The 18,468-nt window shown below is 33.2% G+C and overlaps 1 protein-coding gene across 3 annotated transcripts in view; it reads left to right on the top strand.

Annotated features, from left to right (window-relative positions):
- Positions 1-18,080, top strand: part of ETAA1 (ETAA1 activator of ATR kinase) — a 28,444-nt gene extending 10,364 nt beyond the window's left edge. For 2 of the 3 annotated variants that reach the window (XM_019718161.3, XM_074332077.2), the window contains one exon: positions 3,497-8,287. In XM_019718161.3, coding sequence (XP_019573720.3) covers positions 3,497-3,615 — 119 coding nt within the window. In that variant the 3' untranslated portion in view covers positions 3,616-8,287. Of the gene's footprint in view, positions 1-3,496; positions 8,288-17,648 lie in introns of those variants that run through there. The other variant, XM_019718170.3, reaches the window with a different exon arrangement.
- Positions 18,081-18,468: the final 388 nt, after the last annotated feature.

Below are 18,468 nucleotides of genomic sequence, written 5' to 3'. Positions count from 1 at the left end.
CATTTTTTGTGGATGAATAATCTGCCTTTCAGTTTACCTTATCAATTCTTCCTTTAAATTTATTTGTAGTATCTAATCTTCTAGTCATTATTAACCTTGTTGATATTTTCTATTGTTTCCACACCTTTCTACTTTGATATGTAGCAGACTGCTATCCAGGGAATATCTTTGAAACAAAACCCATTTAATTACCTCATTGCTTTGAGGCAGGGTTTGGGAAAGCATGGCCTGTCCAAATCCAGCCTGTATGGCCTGTTTTTTGTACAGCCAGCATGCTAAGAAGATTTTCACATTTTAAATGTTACAAAAATCAAGACTATTTCATGACTTTTGAAAATTATATGGAATTCCAATTTCATTATCTATACACAAAGTTTTATTGGAACATACTCGTAGCCACATCATTAGTTTATGTATTGTCCATGGCTGTTTTCATGCTACAGTGACAGAGTTGAGCAGTTGCAACAAGAGACCATATGACTCTCAAGGGTTAACATATTTACTTTCTGGCCAGTTACAGGAAAAAAAAAAAAATCCTGACCCTTGCTTTAAGTTAAAGATTAAGAACTAAGAACCACTCTTGCTTTGTACCCTGCAATAGTTTGAGACTTTGCTATGTATTTGTATTACAGACTGAGTTAAAGGAAGGGCTGATGGATGACTAAGTCAAATTTTCATGGTGTGACTTTATTATCTCCTTTGACATTATTTTCCAGAATATCACCAAGCCAATTGTAAGGCCACTTTTAGGGAGCTATATTTTTTTCTGCTGTCATGGATTATTTACCTGTTTTTCTTCCAAACTTCTGGTCAATTGAATGTTAACTGTGTGTGTGTGTGTATTCTGAGTTTCTTGTATTTCTCAGTTTTGAAACTGAAATATTAGATAATTAGTTAAGCTAATTTTGAAGTATCTTGTATCTTTCTGTAAGGAAAAATAACTACAGTCTGAGATTATTAGTTTAGGAAATAAAAGGCATCAGAATTAGGGAGTTTATTCAAAATACGCATCTCTTACCCTGAAGGCCCACTCCCATTTAGATTATACTAAGAAAGAGAAGACAGGTGATGTAGTTTGGGCAAATATTTTCCTTAGTTAACAAGAGAAATGTCTTACAACAAATAAATCTAGAGCCCTTGTTTAGATGTCAGTGTAAATAATATTTCTCTGCTGATTGTACTACAGATTCTTATTTACTCTGAAAGGAAGATTTTACATGAACAGTTTTACCAGTATAATACAAGATCACTTAAATATGTATTAAGGTGATGGTCTTAATTTTAAAACATCATTTAAATAAGAAAATATGTTTGCTATTTAAAGTTTGCTTCTTACTACTATTAATATAATCTAATACTTTAGCTCAAAGTGACTTAACTATCAAATTCAATTCATTTTATTAGAACTCAGTATTTTGGCAGAGGTAGAATTGGATCTTTTGTTAAAATAGAACTTTCTTATTTTCATGTATTTAATTTAAAACACATTGTTTATTTTATAGTACGTCTAAAGTATACACTAAAATATGCCGCATAAGAATATATCAAAATGCTTCCCATTTTTATATTAAAAAGACATTGGAATTGAAGATTTTATTCAGATATTCTGCTTTTTGAAATAATTTTCTAATGTTTATATAAAATGTATCCTCCAAATAAAAAGATAGTATCTGACAGTGAGTTACATGTTTATGGACATGCTGGATTTCACTCTTATCACTCAAACATTTTTTACTGAATGGCTGAAATGAAAATCTTGGAGTTCTATAGAGAAAAAGAGTGGGTGTGAATATGAACATAGCTCATAGTGAAAATAAACTAAGGTATTGGTATCTAATTCATGATATTTTGACTACATTTAAAATCTCAGGGTTTTCGTTTTATTAGTTTCAGGTGTATAGAACAATGTAATGATTACACATTTACACCCCTCACAATGACAACCCCAAGTCTACTCCCCGTCTGATACCATACACAGCTATTACAGCGCCACTGATTATATTCCACCTGCTGTACTTTACATCCCATGACTAGATATAGATATGGATATAGATATGTATAGATATAGATATAATTATAGTTGACATTCAGTATTATTTTATATTAGTTTCAGGTGTACAGCGCAGTGGTTAGGCATTTGTATAATCTGTGAAGTGATCCCCCCTGTAAGTCCAGTAGCATCTGATACCCTACATAGTTTTTACAGCTTTATTGATTATATTCCCCACACTGTATTTCACATCCCCATGACTATTTTGTAACTACCAATTTGTGCTTCCTTATCCTTTCACCTTTCTCATCCATCCCCCCACCCCCTTCCCATCTAGTAACCATCAGTTTGTTCTCTGCACCTATGAGTCTGTTTCTGTTTTGTTGGCTCATTTATTCTGTTCTTTAGATTCCACATATAAGTGAGATCATGCGTTATTTGTCTTTCTCCGTCTGACTTATTTCACTTAGCGTAATATCCTCTAGGTCCATCCATGTTGTTGCCAATGGTAAGATTTCATTTTTTTTTCTTATGGCAGAGTAATACTCCATTGTAGAAATGTATTACAGTTTCTTAATTCAATTGTCTATTGATGGACATTTTGGTTGTTTTCATGTTTGACTATTGTGAATAGCGCTGCAGTAAACATAGGGGCATATATGTTTGTTTGAATTAATGTTTTGGATTTCTTTGGATAAATACCCAGGAGTGGAATTGCTGGGTCATAAGGTAGTTATATTTTGAATTTTTGAGGAACCTCCATACAGTTTTCTAAAGTGGCTGCACCAATTTATAATCCCACTAACAGTGGATGAGGGTTCCCTTTTGTCCATATCCTCACCATTTGTTGTCTGTTGCTTTATAGATGATAGCCATTCTGACAGAAATAAGGTGGTATCTTATTGTGGTTTTAATCTGCATTTTTCTGATGATTAGTGATGCTGAGCATCTTTTCATATGTCTATTGACCATCTGTATGTCCTTTTTGGAAAAATGTCTATTCAGACCCTCTGCCCATTTTTAAATAGGATTGTGTTTTTTTTTTTTGGTGTGCAGTTGTATGAGTTTTTATAAACCTTGGATATTAACCCCTTATCAGATGTATCATTGGCAAATTTCTTCTCCCATTCAGTAGGATGTCTTTTTGTTTTGTTGATGATTAAAAATCCCAGTTTGTTTTTAAAATGTATTCATTTGTTGGTTATATAAATTATATGTCACTGTTCACAAGAATTGTTTTCTGGGTAATCAAAATGTGCCATTTTTAATCAAATGAATTGTATCACACTGTGAAAAGAGTGCATGAAATAGGGACAAATAGATCAGTGCTTGATTTTGGCCTAGAGCATTATGTCTGTACCTGGAATCTTATATTTAGTAGTTTCGTGTGATTTAATAGCCAAACCTGTATGGCAAATCTGAGTAATAAAAGATTAAAAATTAAAACTCATTCAGAATGACTTTATAGTCTATAAAACTAATATCTGTATTTTGTGTAATTTTTAGAGGAAGAAGAGAAAAATAGAAAGTATTCTCCTGAAGAAATTCAGAGAAAAAGACAAGAAGCACTAGTTCGAAGAATGGCCAGAGCACAGGCATCGTCTGTAAAGGCAGCTCCCACTTAACCTGGATTTTTTAAGTGAAATATTAGTTGGAAGGCTTAACAAAGACAGTTGATAACTATCTATGATAGAAAATACTGTTTCTTGATTTCTCTGTGAGAAATTTAACAGTTATAAAGCATGGACTTCTACTTTATTTAATAAATCAGTGTTGGCAGTGGTCAGTGAAACCTTTCCTTGGATATGTATGTGAAAGTAATTGCATGTAAGTTTAGGAAATTCAGAAAAGCTAACAATTATGTAGTAAAATTAAATAGAGAAAATTTGTTGTTTTTTTTAAGTACTGTGATTGCAGAGGATCATCAAAAAATAGGTTACTTACTTCATTTTTTTTATTATAATATGTCTTTTCCTAATACAAAGCTTCAACATTCTAAGTTTATAGAGACTATTTTTTTTAATCGTTTTTACTTTTGGTTACTGTTCCTTAAGGTCTATACATTTCTGAATTTGAATTAATACTTTCATATTCTTAGGAGCGTGGTTGGTAGGAAATAAAGGATTTCATTTTTTTTGGTAAGGAAATCACTGTCTTCAATTCCTAGTCTGAAGTAGATTTGAATTTTAAAATGTGATGTATTTTGGAAACTTGACACCATTTTTAGGGAAAATGCTGATTTAAGAAGTTTAAAAGAAAGAAAGTGGATTAGCTGTACAAGAAATGTAGCATCATTAACATTTAGAACTGTCAGAAGCTTTAGATATCATCTGATCCAGCTTCTTTATTGTGTAGGTGAGAATTGAATACTGTTTTTCTGAAAGTCACAAGGCAGATTAAAGCTGTATTGGGATTAGAATGATTTCTTTCATTCTAATGGCTACCTAGACAATCGTACCATTTCTTTCTCTGAGTATTAATACATAAAATAACTTGTTTGTTGTGGTATTATAGTATAAAACTTAAAAAAAAGTAACTAAAAGTACATTAAGGACTGTTTAAATATGATACTCATTGTTCTTGTATTAAAGAATTAATCATTCCAACATATAAAAATGAGTCTTTCTCTTTTCTGTTTTCTTGTAACTGTGTAATTTTCCCTTGATTAATTTACTTACTTTACTAATTTGTTTTTCTCTAGTACTCTTTTTTTTTTTCTTTCCTTTTTCTTGTTTGGAATTTGCTAAGCCAGAAGTAAAATCCAAGTAGAGAACCTAATGGCATTAAGGGTGCTTTATTCATCTCAAATACCTTTAGGAGACCTGAGGAAAGTTATAGATGTGAAATACCTGTTAGGTCGATCACTATTCAGGTGTCTTAGAGCTATGATAATATCAAAATAATTAAATGCATTTTAAGGTATTGCTATGTAGAGATATATCATTTTGAAAGTTTTGTTTTCATACATATATACAGTAGAGTAACACATTCTAGGTAACTTTTATTATTTGTCTAAGCAAATATAATAAAGAACCTAAATAAATACAGTCACGCTCCACTTAACAACAGGATACGTTCTGGAGAAATGTGTCATTAAGTGATTTTTGTCATTGTGTAAACATCATAGAATGTAATTGACACAGACATAGGTGGTATAGCCTACTCCATACCTAAGCTATATGGTATAGCCTATTGCTCTGTAGGGAGGAAAAATAATTTTCCTCTTGCCCTTCTGGGTTCTTGGCTGAGACATCTCCGTAGATAAATACAGGTTAACAGGAGAAAAACACATTAAATAACACGTGGACCTTCTGTATATGTAGGAGAGACCCCAGAAAACTGAGTAACTTACCAAAATGGTTGAAGCCACCATCTTAAATACCATCTTCAGCTGAAGACAAAAAAAGGTTGGGGGTGGAAGAGTCATTTATGGGAGGCTATATGGTATTTCTGCATTGATTAGAGTTTCTGGAGATCAGGTTATCCCCTTCTTCCTGGTACAGGAAAGGAGACACCCTTACAAAATGGAGATTTGCCTTACAAGTGTGTCTTTTAAAAGGGGTCAGTTTTACTTGGTTTTTAGTGCTTCTCCCCATGTCTGCTGTTTCTTAAAATTAGCCTTAAAGAATCCTTATGCCAAAGAGACATATTTTAGGGTGTCAAATTCTGTTCCCCTGCAGCTCCTGGGCTGCTAACCTGTACATCATGTTACTGTACTGAATAGTGTTGGCAATTGTAACACAATGGTAAGCATTTGTGTGAAGTGTTGCACTCCATATAGTATAGGGTAGTAAGAGCACTAAGCTATAGGAATTTTTCAGCTCCTTTATGATCTTATGGGGCCACCATCATACAGGTAAAATAAAGAACTGAGAATCTGTCTTTTTTAGAGAGTGGTTTCACTGTGTTCTTCCTATGCTTTGGATATCTCTACCTTTGCTTAAGTTCTTCCCTGCCTACCACTTGTTTTCTCTCGAGTGCCTTTAGCTTAATTTTACACAAACAATTCCAGAGAATTGAAGGGAATGGACTATTTTCCAACTCATTCTATGAGGTGAGCATTATCCAGATACTAAAACCTGAAAAAGATTAAAAGAAAACTAAAGGCCAATATCCCTCATGAACAAAATGCAAAAATTCTAAACAAAATTTTAGCAGAGCAAATCCAACATTACATAAGAAGAATGGTGCACAATGACCAATGACGTTTATCCCAAGAATGCAGGGTTGATTTTTAACATTTGAAAGTCAATGAAATTCACTATAAAATCAACTCTAAAAGAAAAGTCATATGATTAATAGATTGGAAGGAAAGTTCCTCAACCTGATTAAAGACATAATACAAAAAAAAAAAGATAACATGATAATGGTGGAACTGTTTCCTCCTTAAGACTGGGAAAAAGACAAAGTTGTCTGCTTTCACCATGTCTATTCAATATTGTACTGGAGGTTCAGTAAGGCAAGAATAAAATGAAAGTCATCCTGATAGAAAAGAAAATATACAGCTTTATGTACAGACAACACGATCATCTATTTAGAAAATGTAATCTATAAAATAATTGTACTAGAATACGTTTACCAAAGTTACAGGATACAACATCCATATACAAAAGTAAATTACATTTCTATATACTAGCAACAAATGAAATTTAAAAATATCACTTACAAAGGCTTTTAAAAATACAAAGTACTTAGGGATAAAGCTAACAAGATGTGGAAGACCTGTACACTGAAAACTAAAACATTGCTGAAAGACTTAAATGGAGAGAGATACCATGATCATAATTCAGAAGACAATATTGTTAAGATAACAGTTATCCCCAAATCTATAGATTCGACACAATCCCAATTATATCAAGTCATTTTTTTTTTAATAGAAATGGACAAACTAATTTTAAAATTCATATGGAAATGTAAAGGACCTAAAACACTAATATTACCTGATTTCAAGACTGGTAAATAAAGCTGTAGAAATCAAGACTGGTAGTGAAGTATAGATAGACAAATAGATCAGTGAAACAGAATATGCAATTTATAAATAGATTGACACACAAAAGGACAATTGAGTTTTGACAGTTACAAAGGCAAGTCAGAGAAAATATTTTCAATAAATTTTTTTTGTACAGTTGAACACCATATGCAAAAAAAGTCTGTACCTCATGCTATACCAAAATTTAAAAATGTATCATAGACCTAAATACAAAACTTAAACTGTAAACCTATGAGAAGATAAAAGAAACTGACTTTGCATTACCCAAATTTGCTTTAAATATGATACCAAAAGCACAATCCATAAAAGAACCAGTTGACGAATAGGAATTCATCAAAAGACATTGTTAAGATATTCAGTGAGGGTGCCAAGACACTCCAATGGGGGAATAGTTTTTTCCACAAATGGTGCTAGGACAACTGAATATTGACATGTAAAAGAATTAAGTTCAATTCCTAGCTCACACCATATAAAAACTTACAAAAAATGGATTGTCAGCCTAAATATAAGAGCTAAACTCATAAAACGCCTTGGAAGAAAACAGGAGTAAATCTTTAGGCAAGCTTCTTAGATACAACACAAAAGTCAGGACAAAAAAAATGAATTTTATTGCAATTAAAAACTTGCGCTTCAAAGGATACCATCAAAAAAGGAAGAAAAAAAAAACAAGTAGAAAAGTCTTTGCAAATCACATATTCACTAAGGATCAGCCTCTAGAAAGTATAAATAACTCTCAAAACTCAACTTTAAGACATAAAACAACCCAATAAGAAAAGGCAGAGAGCAAAAGATTTGAACAGCCAGTTCATCAAAAGATATATAGATGGCATATAAGCACATGTGAAGTTTATCATCATTAGTCATTGGGGAAATTAAAATTAAAACTACAATGAGATCACTACACATTAGAATGACTCAAATTAACGAGACTGTCAAGTATTGGTAATATTTGGAGGGACTGGAACTCTCATATGCTGCTGATAGCAATATAAAATGGTAAAAAAAAAAACTTTTAGAAAACAGTTTTATGATTTATATAAACTAGATAATGCAAACTAATGTTTTATGGCAGAAAGATCAGTGCCTGGGGATGAGAGGAGCAGGGAAGGATGGATGGGAGGGATTACAAAGCAGAGAATTTTGTGGTGGGGGTGTGTGTGGGATATATTTACTATTTGATTTTGGTGTTTTCATGGCTGTATGTATCAAAACTTACAGAATTGTACACTTGATGTGCAATTTATGGTATGTCAAATATACCTCAAAACCTTATTAAAAATAAAGGTAATTGTATTTGAACACTCACATTCATAATAGCATTGTTCATAATAGCTAAAACATGGAAGCAACCAGACATCCATTGATTGCTGAATGGGGAAGCAAAATGTGTTATGTACAGAGAGGGCCAAAAAAAATGTATACACATTCTACGAAAGGAAAAAACTATTAAATTACGCTGATGGTAACCACTATGAGCACCTCTTGTAATTGCAGGAGTCAAATGTGACTTGTATTCATCTTTTGTTATTGGTATATAGAGTATTACAATTTTAATACAGTTTTTTCCTTAAAATGTATATACATATTTTTGGCATCCTCTGTACATAATGGAATATTATTTAACGTCAAAAAAGGAAGGACATTCAGACATATGCTACAACATGAATGAACCTCGAGGATATTATGCTAAATTAAACCAGCCAGTCACAAAAAGACATACTATGTGATTCCACTTATGTGAACTACTTAAAACAGTCAAAATCATAGAGACAGAAAACAGAACAGTGGTTGCCAAGATGTAGGCGGAAAGAGGGAATGGAGAGTACTGTTTAATGGGTTTAGAGTTGCAGTTTACAAGCTGAAAAGAGTCCTGGAGGTGGATGGTGGTTGTGAAGAGAAAGCCGCTATTTCGAGTTGCTGCCTAGGCATTATCTTATGACAACCCTGCTCACACCCAGAGTCTGGACATTTAGATAGGACCCGAGCTTAAGATTCCTGCCATAAGTTCCCATGTTGTTTTTTGGGGTGTTGTTTTTGGGGGCACACCGTTTTTAAAATTTTTATTGGGGAATATTGGGGAACAGTGTGTTTTTCCAGGACCCATCAGTCATTGTCCTTTAATCTAGTTGTGGAGGGCGCAGCTCAGCTCCAAGTCCAGGTGCCATTTTCAATCTTAGTTGCAGGGGGGCACAGCTCGCTGGCCCATGTGGGAATCGAACCTGCAACCCTATTGTTAAGAGCTCGTGCTCTAACCAACTGAGCCATCCAGCCACCCTGGGAGGCACACCTTTTAAAATAACCATTTAAAGAGTTGAGCCCACAAAGAGTTACTGATCTCTACCCCAATCACCTGATAGTAATCCGTGCTTGCTACCCTACTCTCTATCTTGTTGGCTTGACCTGGGATGGAGAACTGCCCTTCTCCCTGCCCAATGTGTCTTGGCCTCCCCCTACCTCCTTCATATCTGGGGTCTGTAAGTAATGAATCTTGTGACTTGACTTCTTCTGTGTGAGTATATTGAAACGGCACCTTCAATCAAAACTACTCTGGGGTTTTCTTCACTTTCCCAATGCGGGAGCTCAGAGGCTGAGGAAGCTACCTGCTGATCCCTTGCGGGTGGCTTGTGCCTCCTCATCCTGTAGGTCATAGTCTGCCTATTACTGAGTTAATATACCAGCTATGAGCACCCCCAACACAGTGGTGATGGCTTCACAACATAATGACTGTATTTAATACCACTGAACTTATCACTTAAAATGGTTAAGTTGATAAATTTTGTTATGTGTAATTTACCACAAAAAAAATTGAAATAAAATAAATATAGAATCTGGAATCAACTGAATTTTTTCTGCTCTGTTATATTAAAATCAATTGGTCTATTCTGTACTTTGAATAGATCATTTATACATGTGTAAAATATCATTTAATGGTCATTTGGAAAATATTGGTTCACTGAGTTACACGGATCTTCCCAATGCTGGTACATCATTATATGATCAACTTTCTTAACTAGTATCACCACTAATCTCAAGAACTGTCTTCCATGCATTAAAAAGCTATCAAGTTCATGGTAGCTTATATAAGCTTTCCCAAATTCTAAGTTTTGCTTGAAAGTTTGAGTTTTTCCATTGATAAAAAGCAATGTTCGTTGTTTTCCTCAAAGTAACAGGCTAACTTTTTTTTTTTTTTTTTGAGATAATGCATGGCAAATACCTAAGTGTGAATAACCATACTTTGTCTCTCTTTCAAAGAAATGCTATTCCATGTAAAAAAGCAACTAATTAAACTCGCACCATTAGTTGAGGCAATGTTACACGTTGATACGCAGCGGAAGGGCTTTTTGTGTACTTACATTTGATCTCACAGAATATTAAAAAGACCTATACTCAGGAGTTGAAATTTGATACAATTAATAATTATTATTGCTTTATCAGAGGCATTAAGTGAAATGTCTTCTTGTTTTGTTTTGTTTTTTAAACTGCAAGTGTGTGGCGATGATGAATGCCATGACTACTAGTACACATTGTTGCTACTCACTTGGTTTGTACCACAGCGCTAGTAGTTCTGCCCACCATTGCTAGTGAACCGCTAGTTTCAACGCGGTAAAAAAGGAAATAATGTCTTAGTACTATTATGAAAACAATGTTGACTTCACAGACTCTCTGAACAGGTCTCTTGAGGATGGTGGACACTGCACTTTGAGAACCATTGCTATGGAGTGTACTCTGAAACCATTAGTAGCAACAGTTCAGAATTACATTTGGCAATATAGGCATTAAGGGTTTGTAGGAGGTGGGGAGGGCAGATAAAGATCTCTTATATGATACTATAAGGGTACATTCAAAATATATGCACATAATATGTTTTAAAAAGAACTGTTGAAGGATGTTACATCAAACACATTAAAATGGTGATACGGGGTTGAGAAACTGTTTCTTTTCAACAAAGGCAATTGCTAGGTCAATTGTTATGTTTTTTAACATAGCAAGTCAATTCTAGGTTTTTGCATTCCTGTCTAAGGAGTATTGAAATAATTGTAGTGGTTCCTAAATATTGATGCAAATCTGGCAATGGAAAAGAACACTCAAAAACAAAAAGAAAAGTCAAGAAGAAGTACAAAATGAGTCATGGGAATATGAGTCAAAATGCAAAATTCTTACTGCATACTTATTTTCTTACACTTTTCTTGAGTACCAATAATGAAATCTAAAGATTTTTATCCTTTTTGTTTGTTTTTGTTACTGTTTTCAAATGTGTGAGAGACCTTTAAGCTCTATTCATTCATTTTGAGTACAGCCCTTGAGTCTATTGCTCTACAGCACCCACCCAAACTTCCTTTCTGGGGACAGCTTTGTCTAGTGCCAGCTTATCTGAACTGTCATTCTTTATCACCTACTGGGAATCTGAGTGGGAGAACTCAAGAATGTCTCTCCTTATTTGATACCATAGTGCATATTTGGGCCAAACTGTCCTGATCCATGGTGTGTGAAAGGTTAGTTCTTTTCCTCATTACTGTCTTCAGTCTGCATTTAGAGAAAAAGGACACTCGAGATCCTGGAGATTCCTAACAGCTAATATGAAGCTTTCAAAGAATATGCCCTTTATAGCTGTCTAATGATTGAATAAATCCTTACCTCTAATCCTTTCTTTAGTAAGAAGTCTTACCCCATAATTTTTTTCATCTATAGCTGGTTCCATTTTCTAATACATTTACATCTTTTTGACTTCCCTGAACCCTCTTGCAATGGTAAGTCTTTCCAGATGGAGCACCCAGGTGGAGCTAGCGTCAATCATAAATATTTGTATACTAAGTACAGTAGGCAGACTTTTACATTGGCAAGAACAGGGTACATTTTAGTAACTGCTGTCACATACTTTTGCTATGTGCTTTGCAAACTTAATGTCACTTTATTGTCACAAGTGCCCAGTGACATTATTCTCAAGTCAGAGATGAGGAGATGGGCTCAGTTTTACTATCCTGAGCTATACTCAGTTTTAATACCAGTACAGGTTAACTCCAAATCTCATGCTCTTTCCACAGTAATTATTTTCTACTTCGTATATTCCACAGTCACTGTGATTATTCTTTTTAAATTCATTATTTTGCTATGATTAGTTTATGGTATTGTACAGACCTTTTTTTTTTTTTTTTTTTTCAGTACAACTGGACTGCCATAATCAAAAGATGAGAATTCTAAATGTTTAATAGAAAACATTTACTTCTTTGATATGAAGAATTTAGTAGTATCTTCTAAATGCAAATAGAGACAACATTGTTTAAGTACCAAAGATATCCTGGGTCATTTATTATATCTCCAAGTCTGGGAGTACTCTTTGTAAGGCAGAGTGAAACAGATGCAGAAAACTTCGTGACGTTATTTAGTAACTTCAGATGTCTTTATGGTTTCGTGCAATTTCAACTGTGCAGTCTCCCAAAAGACATAGAAATAGAAAATGCTAAGGGAAATGAGCTTTAAAATAAGGGATATTTTCATATGACAAGACATTTTAAGAATATTTTAAAATAAAATTTAGCCTTAAAAACACCAACTAATTACTCACCTGCTGCCTAGCATTGTAATTGTTTGTTTGTTTTAATTTTATCAAGCAGTATTTAAAATAAAAGGAAAGGAAAGGAAACAAGGGACCTAGTAAAATAGGTGAAATGCTTGAGTAAAGTATGAGGTTGAACAATTAAGTTCACGAACTCATCCTAGAAAAAGTGCTACACACCTCATTGCTGAATATCACCATGGTCACCTTCGAAGTACTCCCCTTGGGGAGCTGTGCACTGATACCAGAGCCTAGTCCACCCTTCAAAGCAATTTTGGAACTTTTTCTGGAATGGCCATCAGAGCTGTTGTCATATTACCCCTGATGTCCTAAATCACATCAAAATGTCTTCCTTTCAATATTTCCTTTATCTTCAGGTAAAGAAAGAAGTCATTGGGGGCCAGATCAGATGAGTAAGGAAGGTGTCCCAATACACTTATTTGTTTATTGGCTAAAAACTCCCTCACAGACAGTGCGGTGTGAGCTGGTGTGTTGTTGTGACGCAAGAGCCAAGAATTGTTGGCGAAAAGTTCAGGTTGTCTAACTTTTTCATGCATCATTTTCAGCACTTCCAAATAGTAAACTTGGTTAACTGTTTGTACAGTTGGTACAAATTCATAATGAATAATCCTTCTGATATCAAAAAAGATTAGCAACATTGTTGCAACAAGTTCACGAACTTAATTGTCACACAGTGTATATTACATTAACATTTTACTACTGTGCATTTTATAGCTTTAAGATATGAAACACACAAATCATTGTCTCTAGATCCTAATACACAGAGAGGGAAATTTAAGCCATGGGGACACTAGTGCTTTAAACTCCGGGGAAGAAAAACTCCCCATCTCTAAGCTGTAATTATTGCCCAGACTATTGAAATGGCATTTCTGGAATTTGGCAATGCTTACTCAAAAAGAGAACCACAGGTCTAGGCTTTCTATACAGTCTCAGCACTTGTGAATATGTCCGTTACTGATAAGCTAGTTCAAATAATTCATCAAGCTTTAGATTTCACTTGACAATGGTATTTTTCCACATGTGTGGTTGTACATTTAAAGACTATAAGATTTATATTAATAACCTACATCTTTTAGTTGGTTATACCTTTGCACTTTTTATGATGTTGAAAGTTTTATCAGTGATTTTAAAAACAGCATATTTTTGACATGTAGGGGTTGAGGAAGTATAGCTTACTTTCATTTATAACAAAATGTTTGTAGAGGAAAAGATTACCAGGTAGAGGCACTTAATTAGTTATTTGAATACTTCTAAATATTTTAACAGCAAAGATAGAGATGATAGGTAGATTGATGATTGATAGATAGGTAGATAGATAAAATTATTAATTGATGGTTTAATGTCTTAATTTTCTTTTTGTGAATTGTCAATTACCAGTACACATAAAACAAAATCTGGTTTGTTATTATTTCTGCTTTCATTACAGACTTACTCTCTTTTCTTAGGCATACCCTTAATATTTTCCTGCCTTAGGATTCTAATATGCACAAATGGAATTATATTTTTTATCCATTTAATTAGTACTTTCCTTTGTACCTCACATTTCAGGGTCATTTTAAAAAAATAGCTTATTGTTAACACTTATTAGGCGCTGGCCTAAGCATTTTACATGCATTATTTCATTTAATTCAATACTTCTGTGAATAGGGTATCACCCCATTTGGTAGATTGGAAAATACATAAACATAAACATAAGGAAACATAAGGGGGTTAACTTATTCAAGATTACATAGCTAATAAATGATACAGCCAGAATTCAAACCAATCTGGCACAAATACTCTCCTAATGATTACTTTATTATTTACCATGGAAATGGGATATCTACATCTTATAGATGAAGACATTGAGACTCAAATGAGACTAAGTGACGCAATCAAGGCTGTAAGGCTAGAACCAGTACTAGAAGCCAGACATTCCCAATCTCATCGGACTTAATTTTGCACTAGGTCATGCTGTAGATTTGACCTTCTTTTCTGTGTAGAGTTAGGAAATTTAAAAATTGCTTATCTATCTATAAGGTTCCTGAATTTTCACCTGCTAAAAAGTCTATTTTTAAATATATTTGATTAAAATATGTAATAAATAAGATAAATTAATATCAACTAATATTTATAGTACATAATGGATGGCTCATTTATAGGAATGGTTTGGATCACTTTTGTTAAAATAATGTGACTTTTGTGTACACATATATTCCCACAAAAGACTGATTATAAGTCTGTGCTTTATGTTAGAAATAATATTACAATTTATTGCCAAGATTTGAGGTAGTAATAACCTATAAGCTTTGTTGGACAGGATTATAGGTTTTTGCCAGTAGATAATTTTCATTGACTAAAGTACCCATATCGTTTAAATTAATATGTATAAAAAAGAACTTAAGAATTTCAAAGCTTAACATTTTTAGTTGTTTACTCAGCTACAAAGAAGTTATACAGACATTGCTAATCATTTAAAATACATTCTAAATTAAATTATGACTTGTTTCATTATTGCTTAATTTATTACTATTTGCTTATGCCCTCATTTCCAATTCTATGCTGATGTTACAATTCTTGATATGAGCAGAGTAGTAATTGATTTATTTCAATGTAATATAATTCTTTATACAAATTCAGTCCATTTCAATATGTAGATTTTGAATTATCTTGCAGTGGAAGCTTTTCATTTTATTCTTGTAGCTCTCAACTACTCCAATATGTTATCAAATACGGCTTCTTAAAAAAATGAGTAAATAAAAAATCTTTTTGTTGTCAAGATACTTGTAGCAGGGTATGGTTGCTGTTAAAAAAATTTTTTATGAGTGTTTTTGTAATTGATTTGTTTTATATAATCTTGTTTGAGTTGTATACATTGTCTTAATACCACGTATGATTAGTCCCTTAATATATTTCTCATGAAGTATCTAGGAAACATATGTGAAAGTTAAAGTTCTAAACATTTAACAGTCAACTTTAAAAGGTTTTGTTTCCAAACTTTAAAATTATGTAAACCCACTAATATTAGCAGATTCGTTATTTAGTTTTTTACTCAATTTTGTAAAATATGGGTAAAATATATTGAAATATTCAAATAACTGCACAAACACTACTGTATAAGAATGGAAATGCTAACAAAACAACTGTAGGCTTTCATGAGGTGCATAAGTGTAATTCTAATGCATGGCATGCAAAAAGAGATACAAAGACTATTGATGTGTGGTACTTAAAATTTTAGGTTGAACACTACATGTATATCCTGCAAAGAGGTTTATTTCCAAAATAGTTAAAAATAGTTTTATCAAACATTTTACCCTATTATTTTATTTTTAAAAAACTGTAAGCCATGTTTTAGGTATAGCTTGATCCAAGTGCTCAAATGATACCTTGGGGTCCATCTTCCTCTCTCTCTCTCTGTGTCCCTGTCCGTTGGCTTCATCTTCAGCCATGCTCACTCCACACAGTGAGAAAAAATGGGTCCTACCATTTTAAAAGTGGGAACACTTTTACATGGTTTTTAATATCAACCTCTACATGGAAACAGGCCCCTCTCTCTCCTAGTTTCCATCTCAGTCACTGAACAAGAGCTCTTATTTTCCCTGCTTGCTCACATGCAAACTTTGGGGTAGGGAAGTAGCCCTTAACTGACAACTCTACCAGAATCTTGTGACATACAAGAGAGGCAGTTTCCAAAAGGAAGTGTGGGGCAGATAAAAAAGTAACATTTTTATTTTCTTGAGTCGGACCTTGTCCCCACCATTAAAAAAAAAAAAAAAAAAGAAAAGAAAAAAGAAAGAAAGAAAAGATTATCATTATTCTAGAATTACTTTGTTTTCAGAGATAGCAAGAAAAAACATAGTTCCTTTCAACACCAGGCAACTGTATAAATTGCCTCTTTTTAAACTGTTGGAAGTAGTCTTTATATTTGAGAGAAGACAGAATACTGCTGATGAAAGGGGCGGATTACCTTAGGAAAGTATTATTGAAATCTCACATAACTCTCCTATTTTTGGTTCCAAGTTGAATATATTCCACATCAAAGTGAGCCAAATACTTTAAGCAAATTACGGGATAAAACATAGGAACAGTTTTATGTGTCTGGAAAAAAGCTCTAAAATTGATGAATTAAGCCTGAAATAACAACAAATAATCAATTCAAATGGTGTCATGCGACAGTCAGAAAATATATAAATGTGCCCAGAAACTTCCCAGTGAAGGTTCATATACAGAACATCAACATTTCAACTGCCATGTCAACTTTGGTTATCCATCTATATTTTCATTTGTCTGATGCTGGGCTCTTGACCAAGCTCCTGCTTCTGCACTGTGTCTGGAACTATAAATGCATGAGTCACACACAGTATTACTTGGTGAACCAAGTTGAAAAGTCAGTCTAAAAACTTAACCACAGAAATCTTGGGTTTGAAACATATCCATCACTTAGTTAAAAGATTACTTGGGAAACTAAGTATTGTCCTACTTTTCTTCTTTAGGCAACCATGTTAAAGAGGGAACATGTGAGCAAGAATCTCCAAAGACCTACAGATAAAATTTACCCAGTATTGAAAATATTTTTCCAAGTAGTTAAACATTATCTAATATTAGGATCTTATATTAGAATTACTTATTAATTAAGTGACAAAATATAAACTTTTAATTACTCTAGAGAGTACAAAACTGCCTAATTAACCCATGTAATCATGATAGATAGTAAAAGTTGTTACTTCAAGTCCATAATTTTTAGGTGTGGGTTGTACTCGTAAAACCTAGAAAAACATCTAAAAATAAAAACAGCAAAAACTAAGAAGCCAATAGCAAAGGTAGTTTAACATCATGAAAATATTCAATTAATTCACATGAAGGCCGATTAAAAAAAAAAAGCAGATGACACAAATAGAGCACAATTAGCAAGATGTTTTCTTACTTGCTTTTATGGAAGCCACCTCTTCCTCCCATTCTCTACCAAATGTAAAACAGTTTGTGTATTCTGTCTCTCCTTAGCAGAACTTGTCAGTTTTTCAAAATTCAGTTCAGTAGGGTGCCCCATAACCTCAGCTTTCTGATAGGTTAAAGAAAAATGTTTTATTTATTTTTTATTTTCTTTATTTTTTTAGATTATCCAGCTGTATCTCATTTTTAGGATCGGGGAAACTTTCTCTTGTGACTTCCTACATATATCATGAAGAGAAGTGGAATTCTTCATCAATAGCTTCTGTCTTTGGAATAGTGTACCCAAGTTATTCGGCATACAAATTCATAACTACTGTATTTTCATTTAAAATTTTACCATCTGATTTTATAAAGTAAACTCTCTCATTTAGTGATTTGGAGCCTGAATTCACTCTTGCCTGAAATTAAGATGGTGGTGACCCTCTCTTTTTTTGACTTGTATATGCCTGGTAAATTTTGCTTATCCTTCTATTTTCCCTTGTGAATCACTTTGTTTCATGTATGTCTTCCTTATACAGTATGGAGTTAGATTTCAACTTCTCTTAATGTATGAGTTAACTTATTGATAGTTATGATAATAAATATATTTAGTCTTAGTTGTCATTTTGTGTTTTGCTTTTTGTTTTTTACACGTGTTAAAAAACGTCAAATTTAGATTTCTACTCTCCCATATGTATGTGCATGTTTACTCGTTTCTTCTGATAATTGGGAAGTTTATATTTTTGTTCTAATAAATACCTTTATAACAAGAACATCATACGCGTATAATGTCTTAAACCTCTATTTCCCCATTTCTTTAAACATACCTAAGTTGTTTAATAGCAATGATACATTAACTGTATTTTCTTTTTCCTTCTCCATTACTTCTCCTCTATCATTTTATTTTTGTTGATGACATTATCTTTCATGTTCTTAGCCTCTATATATGTAATTATATCTCTACTAATGGTTTGTTAGCTTTTAGTGATGTGCTTTGATCAACAG

Source organism: Rhinolophus sinicus, chromosome 2 (genome assembly GCF_057876585.1).
Source record: "Rhinolophus sinicus isolate RSI-liver-muscle chromosome 2, RSI-T2T, whole genome shotgun sequence".
In the NCBI taxonomy this organism is placed as follows: domain Eukaryota; kingdom Metazoa; phylum Chordata; class Mammalia; order Chiroptera; family Rhinolophidae; genus Rhinolophus; species Rhinolophus sinicus.
This window is presented reverse-complemented; position numbering and strand designations above follow the sequence as displayed.